At 65.4% G+C, this 26,134-nt stretch overlaps 3 protein-coding genes across 6 annotated transcripts; all 3 read right to left on the bottom strand.

Moving 5' to 3' along the window:
- Nucleotides 1–634: 634 nt before the first annotated feature.
- On the bottom strand, nucleotides 635–10,649 carry LOC142819627 (lens fiber membrane intrinsic protein-like). The gene is made up of 4 exons (XM_089772559.1): nucleotides 10,395–10,649; nucleotides 9,810–9,956; nucleotides 1,921–2,055; nucleotides 635–1,704 (listed from the first exon to the last, which is right to left on the bottom strand). The coding sequence occupies exons 1-4, from the start codon at nucleotides 10,567–10,569 to the stop codon at nucleotides 1,664–1,666; spliced, it is 498 nt and encodes a 165-aa protein (XP_089628685.1). The 5' UTR covers nucleotides 10,570–10,649; the 3' UTR covers nucleotides 635–1,663.
- A 2,119-nt stretch (nucleotides 10,650–12,768) lies between these two features.
- LOC142819629 (protein NKG7-like) lies at nucleotides 12,769–15,045 on the bottom strand. Its single transcript, XM_075907918.2, has 5 exons — nucleotides 14,900–15,045; nucleotides 14,268–14,477; nucleotides 13,987–14,133; nucleotides 13,730–13,864; nucleotides 12,769–13,594 (listed from the first exon to the last, which is right to left on the bottom strand). Exons 2-5 carry the CDS (start codon nucleotides 14,440–14,442, stop codon nucleotides 13,560–13,562), a joined length of 492 nt encoding a protein of 163 aa, XP_075764033.1. The 5' UTR covers nucleotides 14,443–14,477; nucleotides 14,900–15,045; the 3' UTR covers nucleotides 12,769–13,559.
- A 2,295-nt stretch (nucleotides 15,046–17,340) lies between these two features.
- LOC142819618 (B-cell receptor CD22-like) lies at nucleotides 17,341–25,528 on the bottom strand. Of its 4 annotated transcripts, none has more exons than XM_075907874.2 (9): nucleotides 25,284–25,507; nucleotides 23,461–23,617; nucleotides 22,589–23,065; nucleotides 22,108–22,401; nucleotides 20,941–21,213; nucleotides 20,303–20,599; nucleotides 19,585–19,684; nucleotides 18,947–19,088; nucleotides 17,341–18,475 (listed from the first exon to the last, which is right to left on the bottom strand). In XM_075907874.2, exons 1-9 carry the CDS (start codon nucleotides 25,464–25,466, stop codon nucleotides 18,335–18,337), a joined length of 2,064 nt encoding a protein of 687 aa, XP_075763989.2. In that variant the 5' UTR covers nucleotides 25,467–25,507; the 3' UTR covers nucleotides 17,341–18,334. The 4 variants fall into 4 exon arrangements, with proteins under 4 accessions (XP_075763989.2, XP_089628395.1, XP_075763987.2 ...); XM_089772269.1 differs by having other exon boundaries at nucleotides 22,685–23,065; nucleotides 25,284–25,441; XM_075907872.2 differs by lacking the exon at nucleotides 23,461–23,617 and having other exon boundaries at nucleotides 25,284–25,528.
- Nucleotides 25,529–26,134: the final 606 nt, after the last annotated feature.

Raw genomic sequence — 26,134 nt, 5'->3', positions numbered from 1 at the left:
GGCTTACAGGGTCCCTCCAGGGTGCACCCCCGCAGCGGCAGGCCTGGTGCAGCTGCCGGTTTATACCCTTGCCCAGTAAACCCAGGCTCCCAGCACGGGCACGCAGAAGCCCTTGGAGTCCCCTGGCCCGGGGGTAGCCCCGGCGTCTCTCCCGGGGCTGCTGATTGCCCGCGATGGCCAACCGCCAGGCTAGGCAGTGATCAGTGGGGTGTCGCCAGTCGCAGCTCTCCTGCCGACGCCTGGCCTGGCCTGCCTGCCGCAGGGCTCCTTGCGATTTTCCAGTGTCGATGTGGATAATATAAATGGGCCCCCCATTCCATAGGTCCCCCCCAGCTCCAGCCTGGCTCTGACCCTGCCCCAGAGGGAGGAAAGAGCCCCCCGCAGCCTCTCCTCTGTATCCCTTCCTCTCTAGGGCCCCCTGCTCCGATCCTGGAGGGGCCTCTCAGCCCAGCACCAGCTGTTTAGCAAGAGACAGAACCCAGGAGTCCTGGGTCCCGGTCCCCTCCCCTTGCTCTGACCGCTAGACACCACTTCCTTCACAGAGCTGGGGAGAGAACCCAGGAGGCCTGTGCGTCTCCCCCACAGCCATCGCTAAGGGGGAGTGAGTCACCAGACAGGAGGTGCTGAGAACAGGCCTTTAATCTCCAGGGAACAAGGGGTCTGGCAGGAGGAAAGGAAGGGGAACAGAAAGGTGGGGGCTCTGGAGTGAGCGGGAGCCCTGGGTAACACACACACACACACACACACACACACACACACAGCAGGGCTGATTCCCTCCAGCAGGGGGCGGCAGAGGACACACACACACACACACACACACACACACACACACACACACAGAGCAGGGCTGATTCCCTCCAGCAGGGGGCAGCAGGGGACACACACACACACACACACACACTCACACACACACACAAAGCAGGGCTGATTCCCTCCAGCAGGGGGCAGCAGGGGACACACACACACACACACACACACACACTCACACACACACACAAAGCAGGGCTGATTCCCTCCAGCAGGGGGCAGCAGGGGACACACACACACACACACACACACACACACACACAGAGCAGGGCTGATTCCTTCCAGCAGGGGGTGGCAGAGGACACACACACACACACACACACACACACACACACACACACACACACAGAGCAGGGCTGATTCCTTCCAGCAGGGGGCAGCAGAGGACACACACACACACACACACACACACACAGAGCAGGGCTGATTCCTTCCAGCAGGGGGCAGCAGAGGGGACACACACACACACACACACACACACACACACACAGAGCAGGGCTGATTCCTTCCAGCAGGGGGCAGCAGAGGACACACACACACACACACACACACACACACACACAGAGCAGGGCTGATTCCTTCCAGCAGGGGGCGGCAGAGGAGACACACCCACCCACACACACACACACACACACACACACAGGAGAGAGCAGGGCTGATACTCTTCATCAAGGGGTGCAGGGACACATACACCCCAAGGCCGATTCCCACCATCAGGGGGAATTCCCACACACCCCTGTGGCAGGGACACACACACACACACAGACTCGGGGCTGCTGGGGGAATCGGCCGGTCAGGACTACAGGCTCCATCCACCCCCCAGCTCTAGCCCCCGGGGGCAGCGTGGGCCCCACTCTCAGCTTGTGGAGGATCCTTGGGAGAGAAGCGTCACCACACCTGGGGGGCGGAGAGAAGAGAGACAGGGGCCATTTGAGAGCCGGGTGAGCCAATCCCGTGCTGCGTTGCTGTGCAGCTGCGCCCCTGCGCCCCACCCCAGAGGTGGCTGCATCTCAGGACTGGGGGAGGGGTCCCTGTGTACACAGTCCCTGCGCCTCTCCCCAGAAACCGCCCCACGCCCTGCCCCAGAAGGCCCTGCCCCCTCCCCCCTCTCACCGGTCAGGAGGAAGAGCGGGCAGGCCGCCCAGCCGAGGCCGAAGGACCAGCCGTAGCTGATGCGAGACGTGGCGATCGTCATGCCCTTGGGGCTCTGCCACATGAAAATGGCCATCGCGGCGGCCGCCAAGAGACCTAGGGCCACGGGGAAGAGCATGAGCCCCAGGCCTCAGCCCCACACCTGGAGAGCAAGAGGGGTTCTGGCTGGGGCAGAGGCTTGGGGTGTGAACTGCGGGTGGGCTTTGGGCAGGGGGCTAGCTGGTGGGAGGGACAGGGGTGCGGGTGCTCGCTTTAGGTGGGGGAGGGGTTCCGAGCTGGGGCAGGGGTTGGGATGTGGGAAGGGGGTGAGGGTGCTGGGAGGGAGGGGTTCCGAGCTGGGATAGGGGGAATATGTGGGTGGGTGCGGGTGCTGGCAGGGAGGGGCTCTGAGCTGGGATAGGGTGTGTGTGGGAGGGGTTCCAAGCTGGGGCTGGGGCTGGGGTTGGGGTGTGTGTGGGGGTGCTGGGAGGAAGGGGTTCTGAGCTGGGGCTCGGGTTGGGGTGTGTGTGGGGGGGTGCCGGCCAGGTAACACAAGGGGTGCCGGGGAGGACCGGGATTGGGGTGTGTGTGTGGGGGTGCCGGCCAGGTAACACAGAGGATGCCGGGGAGGACCGGGATTGGGGTGTGTGTGTGGGGGTGCCGGCCAGGTAACACAGAGGATGCCGGGGAGGACCGGGATTGGGGTGTGTGTGTGGGGGTGCCGGCCAGGTAACACAGGGGATGCCGGGGAGGACCGGGATTGGGGTGTGTGTGTGGGGGTGCCGGCCAGGTAACACAGAGGATGCCGGGGAGGACCGGGATTGGGGTGTGTGTGTGGGGGTGCCGGCCAGGTAACACAGGGGATGCCGGGGAGGACCGGGGTTGGGGTGTGTGTTGGGGGGGTGCCGGCCAGGTAACACAGAGGATGCCGGGGAGGACCGGGGTTGGGGTGTGTGTGGGGGGTGCCGGCCAGGTAACACAGGGGATGCCGGGGAGGACCGGGGTTGGGGTGTGTGGGGGTGCCTGCCAGGTAACACAGGGGATGCCGGGGAGGACCGGGGTTGGGGTGTGTGGGGGTGCCTGCCAGGTAACACAGGGGATGCCGGGGAGGACCGGGGTTGGGGTGTGTGGGGGTGCCTGCCAGGTAACACAGGGGATGCCGGGGAGGACCGGGGTTGGGGTGTGTGTGGGGGGTGCCGGCCAGGTAACACAGGGGATGCCGGGGAGGACCGGGGTTGGGGTGTGTGTGGGGGGGTGCTGGCCAGGTAACACAGGGGTGCCGGGGAGGACCGGGATTGGGGTGTGTGTGGGGGGGGTGCCGGCCAGGTAACACAGAGGATGCCGGGGAGGACCGGGATTGGGGTGTGTGTGGGGGGGTGCTGGCCAGGTAACACAGGGGGTGCCGGGGAGGACCGGGATTGGGGTGTGTGTGGGGGGGGTGCCGGCCAGGTAACACAGGGGATGCCGGGGAGGACCGGGATTGGGGTGTGTGTGGGGGGGGTGCCGGCCAGGTAACACAGAGGATGCCGGGGAGGACCGGGATTGGGGTGTGTGTGGGGGGGGTGCTGGCCAGGTAACACAGGGGATGCCGGGGAGGACCGGGGTTGGGGTGTGTGTGGGGGGTGCCGGCCAGGTAACACAGGGGATGCCGGGGAGGACCGGGGTTGGGGTGTGTGTGGGGGGGTGCTGGCCAGGTAACACAGGGGGTGCCGGGGAGGACCGGGATTGGGGTGTGTGTGGGGGGGTGCCGGCCAGGTAACACAGAGGATGCCGGGGAGGACCGGGATTGGGGTGTGTGTGGGGGGGTGCTGGCCAGGTAACACAGGGGGTGCCGGGGAGGACCGGGATTGGGGTGTGTGTGGGGGGGGTGCCGGCCAGGTAACACAGGGGATGCCGGGGAGGACCGGGATTGGGGTGTGTGTGGGGGGGGTGCCGGCCAGGTAACACAGAGGATGCCGGGGAGGACCGGGATTGGGGTGTGTGTGGGGGGGGTGCCGGCCAGGTAACACAGGGGATGCCGGGGAGGACCGGGATTGGGGTGTGTGTGGGGGGGGTGCCGGCCAGGTAACACAGGGGATGCCGGGGAGGACCGGGATTGGGGTGTGTGTGGGGGGGGTGCCGGCCAGGTAACACAGAGGATGCCGGGGAGGACCGGGGTTGGGGTGTGTGTGGGGGGTGCCGGCCAGGTAACATAGGGGATGCCGGGGAGGACCGGGATTGGGGTGTGTGTGGGGGGTGCCGGCCAGGTAACATAGGGGATGCCGGGGAGGACCGGGATTGGGGTGTGTGTGGGGGGTGCCGGCCAGGTAACATAGGGGATGCCGGGGAGGACCGGGATTGGGGTGTGTGTGGGGGGTGCCGGCCAGGTAACACAGGGGGTGCCGGGGAGGACCGGGATTGGGGTGTGTGTGGGGGGTGCCGGCCAGGTAACACAGGGGTGCCGGGGAGGACCGGGATTGGGGTGTGTGTGGGGGGTGCCGGCCAGGTAACACAGGGGATGCCGGGGAGGACCGGGATTGGGGTGTGTGTGGGGGGTGCCGGCCAGGTAACACAGGGGATGCCGGGGAGGACCGGGGTTGGGGTGTGTGTGGGGGGGTGCCGGCCAGGTAACACAGGGGATGCCGGGGAGGACCGGGGTTGGGGTGTGTGTGGGGGGGTGCCTGCCAGGTAACACAGGGGATGCCGGGGAGGACCGGGGTTGGGGTGTGTGTGGGGGGTGCCGGCCAGGTAACACAGGGGATGCCGGGGAGGACCGGGGTTGGGGTGTGTGTGTGGGGGTGCCTGCCAGGTAACACAGGGGATGCCGGGGAGGACCGGGGTTGGGGTGTGTGTGGGGGGTGCCGGCCAGGTAACACAGGGGATGCCGGGGAGGACCGGGGTTGGGGTGTGTGGGGGGGTGCTGGCCAGGTAACACAGGGGATGCCGGGGAGGACCGGGGTTGGGGTGTGTGTGGGGGGGTGCTGGCCAGGTAACACAGGGGATGCCGGGGAGGACCGGGGTTGGGGTGTGTGTGGGGGGTGCCGGCCAGGTAACACAGGGGATGCCGGGGAGGACCGGGGTTGGGGTGTGTGTGGGGGGGTGCCTGCCAGGTAACACAGGGGATGCCGGGGAGGACCGGGGTTGGGGTGTGTGTGGGGGGGTGCCTGCCAGGTAACACAGGGGATGCCGGGGAGGACCGGGGTTGGGGTGTGTGTGTGGGGGTGCCTGCCAGGTAACACAGGGGATGCCGGGGAGGACCGGGGTTGGGGTGTGTGGGGGTGCCTGCCAGGTAACACAGGGGATGCCGGGGAGGACCGGGGTTGGGGTGTGTGTGGGGGGTGCCGGCCAGGTAACACAGGGGATGCCGGGGAGGACCGGGGTTGGGGTGTGTGTGGGGGGGTGCTGGCCAGGTAACACAGGGGGTGCCGGGGAGGACCGGGATTGGGGTGTGTGTGGGGGGGGTGCCGGCCAGGTAACACAGAGGATGCCGGGGAGGACCGGGATTGGGGTGTGTGTGGGGGGGTGCTGGCCAGGTAACACAGGGGGTGCCGGGGAGGACCGGGATTGGGGTGTGTGTGGGGGGGGTGCCGGCCAGGTAACACAGGGGATGCCGGGGAGGACCGGGATTGGGGTGTGTGTGGGGGGGGTGCCGGCCAGGTAACACAGAGGATGCCGGGGAGGACCGGGATTGGGGTGTGTGTGGGGGGGTGCTGGCCAGGTAACACAGGGGATGCCGGGGAGGACCGGGGTTGGGGTGTGTGTGGGGGGTGCCGGCCAGGTAACACAGGGGATGCCGGGGAGGACCGGGGTTGGGGTGTGTGTGGGGGGGTGCTGGCCAGGTAACACAGGGGGTGCCGGGGAGGACCGGGATTGGGGTGTGTGTGGGGGGGGTGCCGGCCAGGTAACACAGAGGATGCCGGGGAGGACCGGGATTGGGGTGTGTGTGGGGGGGTGCTGGCCAGGTAACACAGGGGGTGCCGGGGAGGACCGGGATTGGGGTGTGTGTGGGGGGGGTGCCGGCCAGGTAACACAGGGGATGCCGGGGAGGACCGGGATTGGGGTGTGTGTGGGGGGGGTGCCGGCCAGGTAACACAGAGGATGCCGGGGAGGACCGGGATTGGGGTGTGTGTGGGGGGGGTGCCGGCCAGGTAACACAGGGGATGCCGGGGAGGACCGGGATTGGGGTGTGTGTGGGGGGGTGCCGGCCAGGTAACACAGGGGATGCCGGGGAGGACCGGGATTGGGGTGTGTGTGGGGGGGGTGCCGGCCAGGTAACACAGAGGATGCCGGGGAGGACCGGGGTTGGGGTGTGTGTGGGGGGTGCCGGCCAGGTAACATAGGGGATGCCGGGGAGGACCGGGATTGGGGTGTGTGTGGGGGGTGCCGGCCAGGTAACATAGGGGATGCCGGGGAGGACCGGGATTGGGGTGTGTGTGGGGGGGTGCCTGCCAGGTAACATAGGGGATGCCGGGGAGGACCGGGATTGGGGTGTGTGTGTGGGGGGTGCCGGCCAGGTAACACAGGGGGTGCCGGGGAGGACCGGGATTGGGGTGTGTGTGGGGGGTGCCGGCCAGGTAACACAGGGGTGCCGGGGAGGACCGGGATTGGGGTGTGTGTGGGGGGTGCCGGCCAGGTAACACAGGGGATGCCGGGGAGGACCGGGGTTGGGGTGTGTGTGTGGGGGTGCCTGCCAGGTAACACAGGGGATGCCGGGGAGGACCGGGGTTGGGGTGTGTGTGGGGGGTGCCGGCCAGGTAACACAGGGGATGCCGGGGAGGACCGGGGTTGGGGTGTGTGGGGGGGTGCTGGCCAGGTAACACAGGGGATGCCGGGGAGGACCGGGGTTGGGGTGTGTGTGGGGGGGTGCTGGCCAGGTAACACAGGGGGTGCCGGGGAGGACCGGGATTGGGGTGTGTGTGGGGGGGGTGCCGGCCAGGTAACACAGGGGATGCCGGGGAGGACCGGGGTTGGGGTGTGTGTGTGGGGGTGCCTGCCAGGTAACACAGGGGATGCCGGGGAGGACCGGGGTTGGGGTGTGTGGGGGTGCCTGCCAGGTAACACAGGGGATGCCGGGGAGGACCGGGGTTGGGGTGTGTGTGGGGGGTGCCGGCCAGGTAACACAGGGGATGCCGGGGAGGACCGGGGTTGGGGTGTGTGTGGGGGGGTGCTGGCCAGGTAACACAGGGGGTGCCGGGGAGGACCGGGATTGGGGTGTGTGTGGGGGGGGTGCCGGCCAGGTAACACAGAGGATGCCGGGGAGGACCGGGATTGGGGTGTGTGTGGGGGGGTGCTGGCCAGGTAACACAGGGGTGCCGGGGAGGACCGGGATTGGGGTGTGTGTGGGGGGGGTGCCGGCCAGGTAACACAGGGGATGCCGGGGAGGACCGGGATTGGGGTGTGTGTGGGGGGGGTGCCGGCCAGGTAACACAGAGGATGCCGGGGAGGACCGGGATTGGGGTGTGTGTGGGGGGGGTGCTGGCCAGGTAACACAGGGGATGCCGGGGAGGACCGGGGTTGGGGTGTGTGTGGGGGGTGCCGGCCAGGTAACACAGGGGATGCCGGGGAGGACCGGGGTTGGGGTGTGTGTGGGGGGGTGCTGGCCAGGTAACACAGGGGGTGCCGGGGAGGACCGGGATTGGGGTGTGTGTGGGGGGGGTGCCGGCCAGGTAACACAGAGGATGCCGGGGAGGACCGGGATTGGGGTGTGTGTGGGGGGGTGCTGGCCAGGTAACACAGGGGGTGCCGGGGAGGACCGGGATTGGGGTGTGTGTGGGGGGGGTGCCGGCCAGGTAACACAGGGGATGCCGGGGAGGACCGGGGTTGGGGTGTGTGTGTGGGGGTGCCTGCCAGGTAACACAGGGGATGCCGGGGAGGACCGGGATTGGGGTGTGTGTGGGGGGGTGCTGGCCAGGTAACACAGAGGATGCCAGGGAGGACCGGGATTGGGGTGTGTGTGGGGGGGGTGCCGGCCAGGTAACACAGGGGGTGCCGGGGAGGACCGGGATTGGGGTGTGTGTGGGGGGGTGCTGGCCAGGTAACACAGGGGATGCCGGGGAGGACCGGGATTGGGGTGTGTGTGGGGGGGGTGCCGGCCAGGTAACACAGGGGATGCCGGGGAGGACCGGGATTGGGGTGTGTGTGGGGGGGGTGCCGGCCAGGTAACACAGAGGATGCCGGGGAGGACCGGGGTTGGGGTGTGTGTGGGGGGTGCCGGCCAGGTAACATAGGGGATGCCGGGGAGGACCGGGATTGGGGTGTGTGTGGGGGGTGCCGGCCAGGTAACATAGGGGATGCCGGGGAGGACCGGGATTGGGGTGTGTGTGGGGGGGTGCCTGCCAGGTAACATAGGGGATGCCGGGGAGGACCGGGATTGGGGTGTGTGTGTGGGGGGTGCCGGCCAGGTAACACAGGGGGTGCCGGGGAGGACCGGGATTGGGGTGTGTGTGGGGGGTGCCGGCCAGGTAACACAGGGGGTGCCGGGGAGGACCGGGATTGGGGTGTGTGTGGGGGGTGCCGGCCAGGTAACACAGGGGATGCCGGGGAGGACCGGGGTTGGGGTGTGTGTGTGGGGGTGCCTGCCAGGTAACACAGGGGATGCTGGGGAGGACCGGGGTTGGGGTGTGTGTGGGGGGTGCCGGCCAGGTAACACAGGGGATGCCGGGGAGGACCGGGGTTGGGGTGTGTGTGGGGGGGTGCTGGCCAGGTAACACAGGGGATGCCGGGGAGGACCGGGGTTGGGGTGTGTGGGGGGGGTGCCGGCCAGGTAACACAGGGGATGCCGGGGAGGACCGGGATTGGGGTGTGTGTGGGGGGTGCCGGCCAGGTAACACAGGGGATGCCGGGGAGGACCGGGGTTGGGGTGTGTGGGGGTGCCTGCCAGGTAACACAGGGGATGCTGGGGAGGACCGGGGTTGGGGTGTGTGTGGGGGGTGCCGGCCAGGTAACACAGGGGATGCCGGGGAGGACCGGGATTGGGGTGTGTGTGGGGGGTGCCGGCCAGGTAACACAGGGGATGCCGGGGAGGACCGGGGTTGGGGTGTGTGTGGGGGGGTGCTGGCCAGGTAACACAGGGGATGCCGGGGAGGACCGGGGTTGGGGTGTGTGGGGGGGGTGCCGGCCAGGTAACACAGGGGATGCCGGGGAGGACCGGGGTTGGGGTGTGTGGGGGGGTGCCTGCCAGGTAACATAGGGGATGCCGGGGAGGACCGGGGTTGGGGTGTGTGTGTGGGGGTGCCTGCCAGGTAACACAGGGGATGCTGGGGAGGACCGGGGTTGGGGTGTGTGTGGGGGGTGCTGGCCAGGTAACACAGGGGATGCCGGGGAGGACCGGGGTTGGGGTGTGTGTGGGGGGGTGCTGGCCAGGTAACACAGGGGATGCCGGGGAGGACCGGGGTTGGGGTGTGTGTGGGGGGTGCCGGCCAGGTAACACAGGGGATGCCGGGGAGGACCGGGGTTGGGGTGTGTGTGGGGGGGTGCCTGCCAGGTAACACAGGGGATGCCGGGGAGGACCGGGGTTGGGGTGTGTGTGGGGGGGTGCCTGCCAGGTAACACAGGGGATGCCGGGGAGGACCGGGGTTGGGGTGTGTGTGGGGGGGTGCCTGCCAGGTAACACAGGGGATGCCGGGGAGGACCGGGGTTGGGGTGTGTGTGTGGGGGTGCCTGCCAGGTAACATAGGGGATGCCGGGGAGGACCGGGTTGGGACGTGAGGCGGGGGGCAGGCTGCCCAGGGCAGAGCACGGAGCCCGAGGGGCACGGCCCACAGGCAGGGGGCACAGGCTGGCTGTTGGCAGTGACCTGCAGAGTTAGAACATTGTCAGGCACCTGGGGCTCTAGGGCAGGTGGAAACACCCCCTCGAGCAGCCGGGAGCAGGAGGCCCCGTGGGCGCGGTACCTGTGCTGAAGCTGCCCACAGCAGAGACCAGGAGCAGGGACACAGGACCGAGGTGGAAGCAGAAGAAGGAGGTGATGAGAGCGACGCCGGAGACGCCCCCCAGCAGCACAGCCAGGGTCAGGCAAACCCTGCAGGCATTGAGGAGATCTGAGAAAAGAGAGGCCAGGGCTGAAATGGTGAACGTATGGCACCCAGCCTCCCCCGCCCTAACCCTTAAACTCGACTCCCTTCCCAGAGACAGGGAGCATCTCAGAGTCCTAGCTCCCAGCCCCTCCCGGCCAGCAACCCCCACTCCTTTGCTAGAGCTGAAGTGAGAACCCAGTGGAAGTGACTGGTGGCAGCGGTGGGTTTCCTGGGGGTACAGTGCTGGTGGATGTGGTGGGTTTCCTGGGGCACAGTGCTGGTGGTAGTGGTGGGATCCCTGGGGGCACAGTGCTGGTGGTAGCGGTGGGTTCCCTGGGGGCACAGGGCTGGTGGCAGTGGTGGGTTCCCTGGGGGCACAGGGCTGGTGGCAGTAGTGGGTTTCCTGGGGGCACAGTGCTGGTGGCAGCAGTGGGATCCCTGGGGGCACAGGGCTGCTCTTACCTGGTACAGTCGAAGGCACCAGACACCTCAGATTCACACAAGTCTTCCACAGGCCCGAGTGGATCACGTCTCCGCTTTCCCTTATCACCAGCCAGTAGCTGCTGCCCAGCGCCACCACCAGCAGCAGGAGACTGAGCAGGGCCAGGGAGGGGCTGGCAATTCGGAGCAGCACCATCGCGGGGATGGGGCCAGAGCCGGAATCTGGGAAGCACCTGGGGGGGATGAGGGTTAGATGGGGACCTCGGGCAAGCTGTTGGCTGGCGGGATGGACGGAGGAGAGTTTAGGGGCAGGGATGTGGGGAGTGGTGGAGATGGGAACAGCTCAGTGGGGCATGTGGGGGGTGGAAATGAGGGTGGACAGATGAAGAGATGGAGGGGCTGGGGGAGGGGAGGATGGAGATGAAGGCCGGGGGGCTGGGGGAGGGGAGGACGGAGATGAAGGCCGGGGGGCGGGGGGAGGGGAGGACGGAGATGAAGGCCTGGGGGGCTGGGGAGAGGGGAGGACAGAGATGAAGGCCTGGGGGGCTGGGCGAGGGGAGGACGGAGATGAAGGCCGGGGGCTGGGGGAGGGGAGGACGGAGATGAAGGCCGGGGGGCTGGGGGAGGGGAGGACGGAGATGAAGGCCTGGGGGGCTGGGGAGAGGGGAGGACAGAGATGAAGGGCGGGGGGAGGGAAGGATGTAGATGAAGGCCGGGGGCTGGGGGAGGGGAGGACGGAGATGAAGGCCGGGGGGCTGGGGGAGGGAAGGATGTAGATGAAGGCCGGGGGCTGGGGGAGGGGAGGATGGAGATGAAGGCCGGGGGGCTGGGGGAGGGGAGGACGGAGATGAAGGCCGGGGGGCTGGGGGAGGGAAGGATGTAGATGAAGGCCGGGGGCTGGGGGAGGGGAGGACGGAGATGAAGGCCGGAGGGCTGGGGGAGGGAAGGATGTAGATGAAGGCCGGGGGCTGGGGGAGGGGAGGATGGAGATGAAGGCCGGGGGGCTGGGGGAGGGGAGGACGGAGATGAAGGCCGGGGGGCTGGGGGAGGGGAGGACGGAGATGAAGGCCGGGGGACGGGGGAGGGGAGGACGGAGATGAAGGCCGGGGGGCGGGGGGAGGGGAGGACGGAGATGAAGGCCGGGGGGCTGGGGGAGGGGAGGATGGAGATGAAGGCCGGGCGGGGGGAGGGGAGGACGGAGATGAAGGCCGGGGGGCTGGGGGAGGGGAGGATGGAGATGAAGGCCGGGGGCTGGGGGAGGGGAGGATGGAGATGAAGGCCGGGGGGGGCTGGGGGAGGGGAGGACGGAGATGAAGGCCGGGGGGCTGGGGGAGGGGAGGATGGAGATGAAGGCCGGGGGGCGGGGGGAGGGGAGGACGGAGATGAAGGCTGGGGGGCGGGGGGAGGGGAGGACGGAGATGAAGGCCGGGGGGCTGGGGGAGGGGAGGACGGAGATGAAGGCCGGGGGGCGGGGGGAGGGGAGGATGGAGATGAAGGCCGGGGGGCGGGGGGAGGGGAGGACGGAGATGAAGGCCGGGGGGCTGGGGGAGGGGAGGACGGAGATGAAGGCCGGGGGGCGGGGGGAGGGGAGGACGGAGATGAAGGCCGGGGGGCTGGGGGAGGGGAGGACGGAGATGAAGGCCGGGGGGCGGGGGGAGGGGAGGATGGAGATGAAGGCCGGGGGCTGGGGGAGGGGAGGACGGAGATGAAGGCCGGGGGCTGGGGGAGGGGAGGATGGAGATGAAGGCCGGGGGGGGGGTGAGGGGCCCTTACCCACACACCAGCCTCTGTCTCACCAACTGCCACGGAACCTTCCCGCCCCCCGGGACCCCAGCGTGGCCTGGACAGACCCCGGCCCAGAGCCCGGGGGGGGGGGGGGGGGGGCTGTGCCGGCAGAGGGAGCGTTTGGCGTTGGGTGTCTGGGGGCGGACGGACAGACGGGGGCGAGGACAGACAGCCGTGTTCCCCAGACTCAGGGCTGCGCCGGGGACTCTGCTTAATGTCACCCTCTCAATGCAGCCCCCCCCACCCCACAACCACCCCCGGGCTCAGAGACCCCCTCCCCCGCCCCATGCAGCAGCTCCCCCTCAAAGGGTTAACACCCCCCAGGCTTCAGCTCTAGGGCTAACCCTCCCTCCCTGGGGCGCCTCTTGTACCCATGCTGGAGGTGGGCTCCTGTTCCCTCTCCCCCCCACACTGTACCCTCTTGGGGGTCAGGCTCACCCCCCCCCCCACCAGCTCCCCGGGACAGTCAGGAGTCCTGGTGCCCAGACCCACCCACCCCACTATAACCACTAGACCCCACTCCCCTCCCAGAGCCTAGCAGGGAACCCAGGAGTCTTGTCCGCCTTGCACACACACCCATCTCCGAGGGAGTAAGTCACCAGACAGGCGGCTCTGAGAACAGCCTTTAATCTCCATGGAACAAGGGGTCTGGCACAGGGAATAGGGAAGAAAAGGGAGGGGGGAGCGCTCCGTGTATGTGTGTGGGGGTCACGGGTCTGTGGGCTCCCAGGTGACAAAGAAACACTCACACACATTCTGCAGGGCTTATCCCCTCCAGCAGGGGATGACAGGGACACTCACACAGAACTCATAGCCTCCAGCGGGCGGGGGGGGGGGGGGCAGGGACACACACACACACACACACATACACATACACACACAGAACTCATACCCTCCAGCAGGGGATGACAGGGACACACACACCAGAACTCATAGCTTCCAGCGGGTGGGGGGGGGGGGCAGGGACACACACACACACACACACATACACATACACACACTCACACAGAACTCATACCCTCCAGCAGGGGGTGACACACACACACACACACACACACACACTGAACTCATACCCTCCAGCAGGCGGTGACACACACACACACACACACACACACACACACACACACACACTGAACTCATACCCTCCAGCAGGGGGTGACACAAACACACACACACACACACACACACACTGAACTCATACCCTCCAGCAGGGGGTGACACACACACACACACACACACACACACACACACAGAGCAGGGCCCAGCCCTCCAGCAGGGGGTGGCAACCCTCCCCCCTCGCTGCCCCCTGCTGGCGGCCGGGGGGGCTTTGCTCCTGTAATGCTTCAGGCGCCGCCTGGCCCGCCGGCCCATCCCCAGGCAGGGCAGGCCCCAGGCGCGGCTCTAGGAGGCCCTCAGGCTGCGCAGCGTCACCAGTCCTGGGGGAGAAGACAGAAAGGGGCTCAGGGCCGCAACGAGCCCGGGGGAAGCAGCATCTGCTGGCACCAGCCGCCAGGTCCCTGTGGACCCCCCCCCCCCCCGAGGCAGCCGCCTTCCGCGCCCGCTGCACTCACCGGCGAGGAGGAAGAGGGGGCAGGCGGCCCAGCCCAGGCCGAAGGACCAGCCGAAGGAGACTTGGCCCTGGGCGACATTCACGGGCTCAGCAAACTGCGCGGTGTACACGGCCATGGCCACCATGGCGCAGAACCCTAGGGCACAGGGAGCAGCATGAAGCCCCCTTAGCGCAGCCCCCGGCCCTGCCCCGCCCGCCTCCAGGGTCCCTGGCTGCGGGGGGCTCCGCAGGGCTGGGGGAGGGGCGTGGGCGCGGTACCTGCGCTGAAGCTGCCCACGGCAGAGACCAGGGTGAGGGGCACGGGGCCGAGGTGGGAGCGGAGGAAGGAGGCGAGGAGAGCGCCGCTGGACACCCCCCCGGCGCTCATGGCCAGGAAGAGGAAAGCCCTGGTGGATTCAATGTAATCTGGGGAGGCAATAGAGACCAGGGGTTACATGGAGAAGAGCCCAGCAGCAACCCCCCCGACCAGAACCCAGGTGTCCTGGCCTGGGGGGGGGGGGGGAGCTGCAGCGGGGGAGGGGAGGCTGGGCTGCCCCTACCTGGCACTGAAGTAAAGGCCCAGCACCCCGAGTTCACACAGACTTTCCACAGCCCCGAGTAGGACGAGACGAGTCTGCTGCTGGCCACCAGCCAGTGGTCGGAGCCCAGGGCGGCCAGCAGCAGCAGGAAGCTGAGCAGGGCCAGGGCCGTGCAGGGGATCCGGACAGACACCATGGCAGGGGCAGCTCAGGGCAGGACAGCGCCAGGACCTGGGGGTGCCAGGGGGGAGGGGGAATGAGTTAGAGGGAAACCCAGCCCTGGGGCAGCCCCCAGCTAGGTGTGGAGGGTGGCACTGGAGGGGGGGATGAGGGACAGATGGACGGACGGGTGTGGGGACAGACAGGAGGGGGGATGGATAGGGGTGCAGGAGTGGACAGGGGGAGGGCTAAGTATAGGGGTGGAGCAGCGGGGGAAATGGGGTTGAGGAGGGGGCAGAGATGAAGGCCGGGGGGTTGGAGGGGACAGGACAGATGGAGATGAAGGCTGGAGAGGCTGGGGGAGGGGAGGACAGAGATGAAGAGGTGGGGGGGGGGCAGAGGGGAGGGGACAGAGGAGAAGAAGGCCTGGGGGAGCGGGGGGAGGGGACGGAGGAGATGAAGGCCGGGGGGGGGAGGGAGAGAGGGGCCCTTACCCACACACCAGCCTCTGTCTCACCAACTGCCATGGAACCTTCCCGCCCCCCACAGGGACTGGAGAGACCCCGGCCCAGCCCCCACGGGGGCAGCTCTCAGGACAGCTGGGGGGGATGGGCTGGATAAGGACGGGGGGGGGGGGGAGAGATTAACAGGCCTGGGACTTCTCAGCTTAGAGAAGAGGAGACTCAGGGGGGATAGGACAGAGGTCTATAAAATCATAGCTGGAGTGGAGAAAGTGAATAATGAAAAGTTATTTCCTGGTTCCCATAACACAAGATCTAGGGGGCACCAAATGAAATGAGGCAGCAGGCTTAAAACAAACCAAAGGGAGTTTTTCTTCATGCAGCGCACAGGCAACCTGTGGAACTCCTCGCCAGAGGATGCTGTGAAGACCAGGACTTCAACAGGGTTCAAAAAAGAACTAGATGAATTTGTGGAGGTTAGGTCCATTATTGGCTACTGGCCAGGATGGGAAGGAACGGTGTCTCTAGCCTGTTTGTCTGGGAATGGGCGCCAGGGGCGGGATCACGGGATGATTCCCTGTTCTGCTCACCCCCTCTGGGGCACCTGGCACTGGCCACTGTGGGCAGACAGGACACTGGGCTGGAGGGACCTTTGCTCTGACCCAGCCTGCTCGTTCTGAAGTCTAAGGGCTGCCTATGGGGAGGGAGGAAGAAGGGGAGGGGGTAGGACTGTGGAGGGCAAAGGAGGGCTGGGGGTACAGCTGTGGAGGAGGAGGGTGGAGAGGGATAGGGCTGTGTAGGGAGAGAGAGGGAGGAGGGCGGAGGGGGAGGGCTGAGAAAGGGGAGGGTGGGAGGAGGGCAGGGGGGTAGGACTGTGGAGGGGGAGGGAGGCAGGAGGGCAGGGGGGTAGGACTGCGAAGGGGGAGGGAGGGAGGAGGGCAGGGGGTAGGACTGCGAAGGGGGAGGGAGGGAGGAGGGCGGGGGGGTAGTACTGCGGAGGGGGAGGGAGGGAGGAGGGCGGGGGGGTAGGACTGCAGAGGGGGAGGGTGGGAGGAGGGCAGGGGGGTAGGACTGCAGAGGGGGAGGGAGGGAGGAGGGCGGGGAGGTAGGACTGCGGAGGGGGAGAGAGGGAGGAGGGCGGGGAGGTAGGACTGCGGAGGGGGAGGGTGGGAGGAGGGCAGGGGGGTAGGACTGCAGAGGGGGAGGGAGGGAGGAGGGCGGGGAGGTAGGACTGCGGAGGGGGAGAGAGGGAGGAGGGCGGGGGGGTAGGACTGCAGAGGGGGGAGGGTGGGAGGAGGGCAGGGGGGTAGGACTGCAGAGGGGGAGGGAGGGAGGAGGGCAGGGGGGTAGGGCCGTGTCCGGAGCTGGAGGATCGATGGGGTCGGGGAGGGCGTAGGGCTCTGTCCGGGCCACAGACCCAGCAGCAGGAGGCCCCGGGCAGCTGCGTAGCCGAGAAGGGGTCTGGATGGGGCGAGGGCGGCCCCCACGGCTGTCCATGCCAAGCCGGGCCCGGGCCGCCCTGCGGAGTGGTCGGGACCCCGCGGAACGAGCAGCTCTCGGCCACCAGCCCAGCAGCTTGGCGTGTCCCTCAGTCACTGGCCTGGGCGACAGCTCACACACAGGGGGAAACGACCCACCCAGCGGATCCTGGATTTCGGGGGGGGGGGGACGTCCCATAGCAGGGCTGGGGCACTGCCAGGGTGGCTGGGTTTCTATTGGCCTCTCCCCAAGCCCAGGGACAGACCCCCCCCCCCAGTGCTCTGAGGTGAAACTGCCATGGAGGGGACACAGGCCTGCACGAAACTCCCCCCCCCTCCCTCCTCCTGCGCAGCCCCTGCTCCCCCATCCCAGGCCCAGACAGCGTCTCTTGTTCTGGGGCAGCCCCATAGGAGCAGTTGTGGGGAGGGGGAACAGTCCCATTTCACCCCCACATCACCCCCCCCACCAGGTCTGCCCCATTAGCAGGTCCAATTCTACAGCCAAAGCTCCCCCAGAGGGGAAAGGTCCCATGTCCCAGTCTCTGCCCCAGCCAGTCAGCCAGTCCCCTGCCCTGGGCCAGATCAGAGCCCATCCCCTCTGAAAAGGGACAGGCCCTGTGTCCCATTCCCCTGTTCCTTCAGAGACTGGCATGGAATTTAACTATAACAGCCACCCTGCAGCACTGAGTTCCATGGGTTAACACTGACTTGACACCCCTCCCCCCTCGGGAGATAAATCTATTGATCCCCATTGGCAGGCAGTCCTGCAGACTAACCCCACTAGTACCAAGACGCAGGGAATCCCAGGAGTTAACCCCTCTAATTCCCAGGGGCAGGGAGGAATGCAGACAAGCCTCACTGATACCCCATGGCAGGACATTTTAATAATAGCCATTGGCAGGGAGTTCCAGGGGTTAACCCTGCTACCAACCAAAGGCAGGCAGCCCCGCAGGTTAACAACAGTATTATAATATAATCAGACCTCTGTGAACACACTGAAAGTACAAAAATAGATACGTGTATTTTGAAAATCTTACAGCAAAATCCACCACAGGTTTGGGGCAAAGCAGCAAGGATGGATCTCAAGATTGAGAAAGGAAAAGTGGGGTGAAATATCACCCTGCTAAGTGGTACAGCAGTGATTCTCAAGGATTAACCCCACTAATACCCTCTGGCAGGGAGTTCCAGGGGTTAACACCGTTAAACCCAGCAGTAAAATTGCAGCAGGTGGCAAATGTGATTGGTTCCTTCAGAAGCCACAGTGTTTCAAGTCCCCCCTTTTCAGCCTGCCTTGAAGAGGCTTTTGAATCTTTTCAGGAACAGATTTTCCCCTTCCAGGATTTTAGGGGGCTGTTTGAATGCTTAGGAAATCCGAGGTGGGAGAAAAATCCTCTCCTAGTGTTCCAGGGTCCTACCTGCATTTCACTCCACACCACCCCCTGGCTAAGGGGTTAATGGGACTTGTCACAAGGACTAGCTGACACTAGGGGCATTACTCCATCGGGTGTCTGCAGTTCTGTCATCAGTGGGTGCCAAACCTGATTAGGCATCACATGGCGGGGGAGGGGGGAAGGAGGCAGAAGCATGGTTATTGGACATCAATGAATGTCCAGAGAAGCTGGCTCCTGGCTTGGGTCTAGTGGGCTTGTGGGATCTTTTGCTGGTCCACGTGGTGTCTAAACCATCCCTCGTGTGGGCAGAAGACTATGGGCAGATCAGGCGGTTCGGTTAGTTTCCCCGTGATCCTACTGCTGACACCAGTTTCCTGCTCTCTGTAACACACCTCTAGCATCATGTTGCTACCAGTGACTCTACTTAACTCAGATGCTGACGTGTTGATGCTAGACGTATCCCACCGCCCCCACCATGTTCCCAGCAGCCATCCCACCGCTCACCCCCATGGCCGTATCTATCATTACCACTACCTATACAAGCACATGTTTAAATAGAAGAGATATTTAGAAGCATTGTCAGCTCTTCCACGCCTGCTCTAGACTTTGGAGTAGATCTGGTTAGACAGCAAAAGTGGCTGCCAGTTGCCAGTGTTCCCATAATGTCCAGCTCCTCCTGCTGCTAAATTCTCATAGTTTTCCACTCGCTCTATGGCCTCGTAGTCGTCAGTGCTCAGCTCCTGAGGATACAAAGAGGAAGGGTTGGTTCCCACGGTGACTGAGGTGCAGCCACCTCTGGGGTGGGGCAGCTGGGGGAACAGCCCCACACAACACCGCATGGGGATGACTCATGTGCTACCACAACAGTGCCCAGGGCAGGAAAGGAAAATGAATGTATCTATGGCAACTAAGTGGAGTTTAGGAAGGCAAATGCAATTAACGATCTGGGACCCAGGCCAGGACTAGCGGGATCCACGACCCCCCAGCTCTGACAAACCGGGGAGATGTCTGGTCACCAGGAGCACTCGGATGCTCTGGCCAGTATCTCAGGGTAAACAACAGCAGCGCAGCGCCCCCTAGTGCTCTGAAGGGGCACTGGGACCAGCCCTGCCTGACAGGGGAGAGCCCCCACCCATCCAGGGAAGCAGCAGGTCCCTCCTGGCTTAGCCCTGAGGCTGGTGGGGAAAGCATGCAGTCCTAGCATTCCCCACCTCTCCCCCGGCCTTGGCCTTGCTGAACAGGTTGAATTGCTCCTCTTTCTTCGCCTTGCTGGGCTTCCCCACTTTGGGGGATGGCCTCTGCTCCCCGTTGCCTCCGTTGCCGCAGATTGAGGGACCCTCCTCTCCGTCTCGCCTGCCGGAGAGAACGGCTTTAGCTTGGCTCCCACAGCCCTGGAGTTGCTGATGAACCTGCCCCGAAGCAGTCAGTCCTAGAGTTTAATGCAACCAATCCACAGTGGCAGGGAGTCCCATGGGCTAAGGGTGGTATCATTTTGTCACAGGGGATCCTGTGGGTTAACACTGATGAAATCTAGTGGCAGGGAGTCCCACAGGTTAACCCTGCTAATCCACAATGGCAGGGAGTCCCATGGGCTAATTCTTTCTTAGAGGAGCCTTATGCTACAGGAGAGCAGCGTCCAATCCCCTCCCAGTTGCCTGATATCCACGGGTATCTCCCTGTTGCGCTAATGAATCCACCCCCCTCAGCTGGTTCTCTGGGCCTGTCTGCCCTCCACTCATGCCCTTCCCTATTCTGAGCCCGCTGCACCCCCTGGTGCTGGGTGGGGCCCCCTGCACAGACAGCTTGTTTGTGGCTAAGCTACTCTAAGCCTCTGACCCTGTGCTCTCACCTGGCTCGGGCTACCTTGCAGGCCACAATCGTCAGCACCGAGAGGAGCAGAAAGCCACCAATGACTCCACTGGAGACCATGAGCAACAAATTATCATCCCCTGAGAAGCGAGACAGAAACAGCTGGTGTCAGAAGTGGGATCAATGCTGTCAGGTAGGCATGGGGGGCAGCATGTGTATGTGGGTAATTGCAGTAACAGCCCACTCATGCAAGGAGGAAGGGCGCTATTGTCCGCTCCCCTGAGCTACAGTAGGCAGGCACCTTGTACTCATGGTGCGAATAGCTACGCAAATAGGGTAAGGGCGCACTAGCTACTCAGCGGTTCCTGCCTAACCTGGTCCTGGGGTAAGTTCGTGGGGTGGCTTCTATTTGGGTGTGAGAATATACGGTAACCCCATCCCCACTCTTAGGCTATATTAAATAAATTGCAGCTTATACTAGGGCCAATCTCTGTAGTAAAGTAATTATGGTAATAACAGACATAGGCGCAAATGTGAGTAATTACGGTAGCAGGGTCCACCAATGCCCAGACCCCACCAGCCAGCTCCATCAGCCATGTGGCACCTACCCCGGTGGGAACACGTATATAGGTAACTGTGATAATAAGGTGGGCCATTCTCAGCCCCCCAGCCCTGCAGCATACACCCAGGCTGGGGCGTATACATGAGTAATTATGGTAGTAGGGTGCCTCACCCCCACCCCCACGGGTCCCCAGTACCTGCAGGCACTAGGGGCAGCTCGGTCTGGCTCTGCCCGTGGGCGTTGGCGGCGGCGCAGGACACGTTGGCCAGAGCCCCGGCCGGGCCCTGCAGCTCCCCGCTCACGGCCGGGCCTCGCACCCAGGACTTGGCCCGCAGCTCGGGGATCTCGAAGTCCCCGGGGAGGGTGCGGTTGGGCAGGCGCCACTGGAGGCGGGGCGGGGGGTTCCCCTCGGCCGCACAGTAACATGTGGCCACCCCCCCAGGCCCGCTGCCCCACACCGTGCAGTTCCCCCCTGGCAGCAGCTCCGGTGCGTCTGCAACAGGACATAGGGCGTGTGGGGCAGGGAGCCAGATCCCCTGGCCGCCCCCAGATCACTTGGATTGGGGTCAGTGCTCCCTAAGGGCCGCATTCCCCACCCCCTGAGCCAGCCCCCCACCCCAGGGCCAGATCAGGGCGAGTGCTCCTTTGGGGCCCCGGGCCCCTTTCCCTGCCCGTCTCAGTCTGCCCCCCACCTTCGTGCTAGATCAGGGCCAGTTCCCCATGGAGGGGAAAGACCTCAGGCTCCAGTCCCCACCCCCTGAGTGAGCCCCGCCCCCTGGGGCCAGAGGGGAGCGGGTGCCCCAGACGCAGGGCCCGGACCCCACTGCCCCTCACACTGCACGTGGAGCTGCGCCGCGGGCGAGTCCTCCCCCAGGCCTATCTCGTTCTCGGCGGCGCAGCGGTAGGGCCCCGAGTGGCGCCCCACGGCCGGCACCGTCACCTCGGGGCCCCGGCCCAGCCCGCGCAGCGGGGCCCGGCGCAGCCCCTGGAACCAGCGGTAACCGGTGGCCGGCGGGTTGCTCTGGCTGGTGCATCTCAGGGTGACGCTGTCGCCTTCCTTCAGCTGGGCTGGCCCCAGCACGGTCACCGTCGTGCCCCGTGGGCGATCTGGGGGGAGGGGAGCTCGTTAGGGGGACGTTGAATGGGAGCTTGCCCCACCCAGCCACCCCGACACCCCAGAGTCCTGCAGCCCCAACCGGAGCATCCCACGAGCCCCCAAACCCCTCTTTCTGCCTGGGGAACTACCACCTGCCCCCTGCAGCACAGCCCCCCCTAGTGCCCCCACCCTGCCCCCTATATTATAGGGCCCCCTAGTGCCCCCACCCCGCCCCCTATATCATAGGGCCCCCTAGTGTCCCCACCCCGCCCCTTGCAGCATAGCGCCCCTTAGTGCCCCCACCCCGCCCCCTATATCATAGGGCCCCCTAGTGTCCCCGCCCCGCCCCTTGCAGCATAGCGCCCCCTAGTGCCCCCACCCCGCCCCCTATATCATAGGGCCCCCTAGTGTCCCCACCCCGCCCCTTGCAGCATAGCGCCCCCTAGTGCCCCCACCCCGCCCCCTATATCATAGGGCCCCCTAGTGTCCCTGCCCCGCCCCTTGCAGCATAGCGCCCCCTAGTGTCCCTACCCTGCCCCCTGCAGCACAGCACCCCCTAGTGCCTCCACTCTGCCCCCCTGCAGCACAAGGTCCCCTAGTGTCCCCGCCCCACCCCCTGCAGCACAGCGCCCCCTAGTGCCCCCACCCTGCCCCCTATATTATAGGGCCCCCTAGTGCCCCCACCCCGCCCCCTACATCATAGGACCCCCTAGTGTCCCCGCCCCGCCCTTTGCAGCATAGCGCCCCCTAGTGTCCCCACCCTACCCCCTGCAGCACAGCACCCCCTAGTGCCTCCACTTTGCCCCCCTGCAGCACAAGGTCCCCTAGTGCCCCCCACCCTCTGCAGCACAGCGCCCCCTACCAATCCCCCTGCAGCCCAGCGCCCTCTAGCGTCTTTCACTCACACTTGACCTGCAGGTACAGCCCACTGCGGGCCTGCTGCCGGCTGGGAAAGGTGGCCGTGCACTGCAGGTACCGGCCGTGGTCCTCAGAAGAGGGGGTGTAGCTCAGCTCCGACTCCACCTGCCAGCTGCCCCCCGCCAGCCGCTCATGACTGCTCACGGCTTTGCCCCGCGCAGGGCTCCAGGCCAGGGTGGGAGGGGTCAAGGGGCAGGTGTGGCGGATGGAACAGGTGATGGTGGCTCGGTCGCCCTCGATCAGCACCCCAGGGTCACTCAGCACCAGTGGGTCTGGAGTGTCTGGGGAGACAGATGGGGAGGGTGTGACAGGCTGCAGCGAGCCAGGGAACCCAGATGCAGCCACCTCTGGGGAAGGGCAGCTGTTTATACCAGGATCCCTCCCCGGTGCTGAGGTGCAGCCCTTCTGGGATAGAGCATGGGGGCTGTTTATCCAGGGACCCCTCACCCGGCACTGACATATGGTCACCTCTCAGTGGAGTGTTTGCAATGTGGCTGCCTCTGCTGCCAGCCCCCCACGCTGCCTCTCTGTGCTGCCCTGTGGGGTGGGGGGGTCTCCGGTCACCTGCCACCTCCAGCTGGACGGTGACGTCGTAGAAGCGGTGTGAGACCGAGTCGGGGTTGATCCAGACGTAGTAGCTCATGGCGTCTTCGCTCTGCACGGGGCTGAGGCTCAGGGTGCAGTTCCCCATCTCCGGGTCCCCCAGGAGCTCCGTCCGGGCCTGGTACTCGGGCAGGACGCTGGCTGGGCCTTTGCTGCTATAGATCTCCGGGTAGCCCCGGCTCCGGTACTGGTACCAGGTCACGCGGAATGGCCTCTCCAGGGACTCGCGGGACCCAGGGTAGGTGAATGAGCAGGGGATGACCACGCAGGACCCTTTCAGAGCCCGGATGGTCTCAGGGAGCGAGGATCCCCAAGACGCAGAGACATCACTGTAACACAAAGCTGGAAAGACACCAACATATTGCTGAGATGCAGCCATCTCTGGGATGGAGCAACTGGGGAACAGCCACACATAATACCGCATAGACATGGCTCATCGGGGCTGAAATGCAGCCACCTCTGGGATAGGGCCTCTGGGGAATAGCCACACATAACACTGCACAGAGATGGCTTTTCTGTGGCCAAGATGCAGCCATCTCTGAGTGGGGCCACCGGGGAACAGCCACACATAACACCACTCAGAAATGGTTTGTCTGGGGCTGAGATGCAGCCACCTCTGGGGTGGAGCCATCGGGGAACAGCCACACACAACGCCACATAGGTATGGCTCATCTGGGGCTGAGATACAACCACCTCTGCGACAGGGCCGCTAGGGAGCTGTGAGGGCAGAGAGATACCTTCCAGCAGGGCCAGCAGGAGGTGCTGCCATGTCAGACTCACAGCGGGTCGCATCTGGCCGGATCCTGCCATGTCAGGCGGGTTCAATTTGGTCCCCAAGTGTCTGCCCCTTCCCTGTCTCAGCTCCTTGGGGCGAGATCCGGTGTGACGCTGGAACTGGGGAGAGACACGTGGAAGCAGAACAGCCTGGATCGGGGCCAGCATTCCCCAAAAGAAGGGCCCTGTGTCCCATATCCCACCCCTTGCGTCAGACCAGCGCCGGGCTGCCTACAGAGGGCCCATCTCACTGGCCTCAGGCCTTGCTCCCTTTGCTGTTGCAGCTCAGACCCCTTTTGCTTCCCGAGGAAAACCCGGCAGTGAAACTGGGGCATGGGGTCACCTTGCCCCCTCACTCCCCAGCTCTTCCCCTAGGAGAGACCCTACCCCCGTCCCAGGGAGCAGCTCACTCCCCTCCAGTCCCCTTTCGACAGCAGGGAAACTGAGGCAGTGGCAGAGCTTGAAATGCAGCCAGGACTCCTGGGCTCCCTCTCTGGCTCTGAGCAGGGAGCGGGCTCTGGCGCTGAGGGCAGGGGAAGGGGAGTTATCGACAGCCGGGCAGGCAAAGCAGACACGCACGGAGCCGCATGACCCAGCGCACCCCCCAGCCGTTGGCTGCCTGCCCAGGCCTGGCTCAGGGAGCTCTTGGTCCCTGCACGGACACGGCTCCCTTGGCAGCCAGTCACCCGCAGCCCAGCCCAGCCCATCCTAGCCCTCCCCCTGCTGGGGAAGGGTACCAAGGCAGGGCCCAGCTGTGTCCCACCCTACTGCCTCTCTGCACCCCAGCCCCCAGCATGAGCCCCCCGAGGAAAGACCCTGCTGGAGAGACCCCGCCCACAGCAACCTATTGCTGCACCCCATCTCCGTCCCCCATACCCCATCCCTGTAACCCCTGGGACCCATCTCCGTCCCCCACACCCCATCCCTGTAACCCCTGGGACCCATCTCCGTCCCCCATACCCCGTCCCTGAATCCCCTGGGACCCATCTCCATCCCCCACACCCCGTCCCTGTAACCCCTGGGACCCATCTCCGTCCCCCACACCCCATCCCTGAAACCCCTGGGACCCATCTCCGTCCCTCACACCCCATCCCTGTAACCCCTGGGACCCATCTCCGTCCCCCACACCCCGTCCCTGTAACCCCTGGGACCCATCTCCGTCCCCCACACCCCGTCCCTGTAACCCCTGGGACCCATCTCCGTCCCCCACACCCCGTCCCTGTAACCCCTGAGACCCATCTCCCTCCTGTCCACTCCATCCCTGTGTCCCCTGGGACTCATCTCCCCCCCCCCCCCATCCCTGAGTATCCTGGGACCCATCTCCCTCACCCCCCATCCCATCCCTGAATCCCCTCTCTGGAGGTGGTGGAATCTCCCTCTCTGGAGATATTTAAGAACAGGTTAGATAGACATCTGTCAGGGATGGTGTAGACGGAGCTTGATCCTGCCTTGAGGGCGGGGGGCTGGACTCGATGACCTCTCGAGGTCCCTTCCAGTCCTATTATTCTATGATTCTATGAATCCCCTGGGACTCATCTCCCCCCCCCACACACACATCCCTGTAACCACTGGGACCCATCTCCCTATCCCATCTCCCTCCCCATCACCCCATCCCTGTATCCCATCTCCCTCCTGCCCTCCCCAGTATCCCCTGGGACCCATCTCCCTCCTGTCCACCCCAACCCAGAATCCTCATCTCCCTCCCCCCCATGCCTGTATCCCATGGGACCCATTTCCCTCCCCCCCCATCCCTGTATCCCCTGGGACCCCTCTCCCGGGTGCTCACCTGGTAGGGCTGGTCCGGCCCGAGCCCCGCGCCCCTGGAGCGGCCCCAGCCCGGCCTCGCTCTCCCCTCGCCGGCCTCTCTGCGCCCAGCCAAGCGTGAGAATCGCGGCTCTGTCGCCCCGGGCCGGCAGCAGCTCCCGCCCCTCCCCTCGCCCCACATCTCCCTTGGCACGTGGAGGGGCATGGGGGGGGCGTAGGGGCAACCCCTCCATCCCCACCCTCAGCTGCTGGGTGATCCTTGGGCTAGCACCGCTGGAAGGGAGCAGGGTGTGTGTGTGTGTGTCCCTTCCCACACACAGAGTGTGTGTCCGGTGTGTGTGTGCGTGCGGGCACGGTGTTTGTGTGTGCCGTGTTTGTGTTTGAGTGTGCGGTGTGCATGTGCGTGCTGTGTGTGTGTGTGTGTGTGTGTGTGTGTGTGCAGTGTGCATGTGTGTGCAGTGTTTGTACAGGTGCGGTGTTTGTGTTTGAGTGTGTGGTGTGCATGTGCGTGGTGTGTGTGTGTGTGCAGTGTGCATTTGTGTGCAGTGTTTGTACAGGTGCGGTGTTTGTGTTTGAGTGTGTGGTGTGCATGTGGTGTTTGTGTGCAGTGTTTGTGTGTACCTGTGTGTGTGTGCATGCGTGGTGTTTGTGTCTGTGTGCGCACGCACAGTGTTTGGGGGTGTGTGTGTGTGCAGTGTTTGTGTGTGTGTGTGTGTGTGCGGTGTTCGTGTGTGTAAACGCGACACTGGGCACAGTGCCCACACAAGCGGAGATACCCAGGGCAAAGGCCCGGATTTACCATGGTCCCCGGGCACTGGGAAGGTGATGAATTAACACAGGCACCCGCACCCGCACATTGCGCTGTACCGACCC

The sequence above is a fragment of the Pelodiscus sinensis genome, chromosome 22, assembly GCF_052426305.1.
Source record: "Pelodiscus sinensis isolate ZL-2025 chromosome 22, ASM5242630v1, whole genome shotgun sequence".
Classification (NCBI taxonomy): domain Eukaryota; kingdom Metazoa; phylum Chordata; order Testudines; family Trionychidae; genus Pelodiscus; species Pelodiscus sinensis.
Note: the sequence above shows the minus strand (reverse complement) of the source record. Positions and strands in the feature narration are given on the sequence as shown.

Excerpts from the sequence above, each read along its gene's own strand:
- LOC142819627 (XM_089772559.1), bottom strand. The coding sequence starts at position 10,569 with ATGGTGCTGCTCCGAATTGCCAGCCCCTCCCTGGCCCTGCTCAGTCTC. Across the intron at positions 9,957-10,394 it reads GGTGCCTTCGACTGTACCAG|ATCTCCTCAATGCCTGCAGG; the intron begins GTAAGAGCAGCC and ends CTCTTTTCTCAG. Across the intron at positions 1,705-1,920 it reads CCCGCTCTTCCTCCTGACCG|GTGTGGTGACGCTTCTCTCC; the intron begins GTGAGAGGGGGG and ends TCCGCCCCCCAG.
- LOC142819629 (XM_075907918.2), bottom strand. The coding sequence starts at position 14,442 with ATGGTGTCTGTCCGGATCCCCTGCACGGCCCTGGCCCTGCTCAGCTTC. Across the intron at positions 14,134-14,267 it reads GGCCTTTACTTCAGTGCCAG|ATTACATTGAATCCACCAGG; the intron begins GTAGGGGCAGCC and ends TTGCCTCCCCAG. Across the intron at positions 13,865-13,986 it reads CGTGGGCAGCTTCAGCGCAG|GGTTCTGCGCCATGGTGGCC; the intron begins GTACCGCGCCCA and ends CCTGTGCCCTAG.
- LOC142819618 (XM_075907874.2), bottom strand. The coding sequence starts at position 25,466 with ATGCCCCTCCACGTGCCAAGGGAGATGTGGGGCGAGGGGAGGGGCGGG. Across the intron at positions 21,214-22,107 it reads GCTGTACCTGCAGGTCAAGT|ATCGCCCACGGGGCACGACG; the intron begins GTGAGTGAAAGA and ends CCCTCCCCCCAG. Across the intron at positions 20,600-20,940 it reads GGCGCAGCTCCACGTGCAGT|ACGCACCGGAGCTGCTGCCA; the intron begins GTGAGGGGCAGT and ends GTCCTGTTGCAG.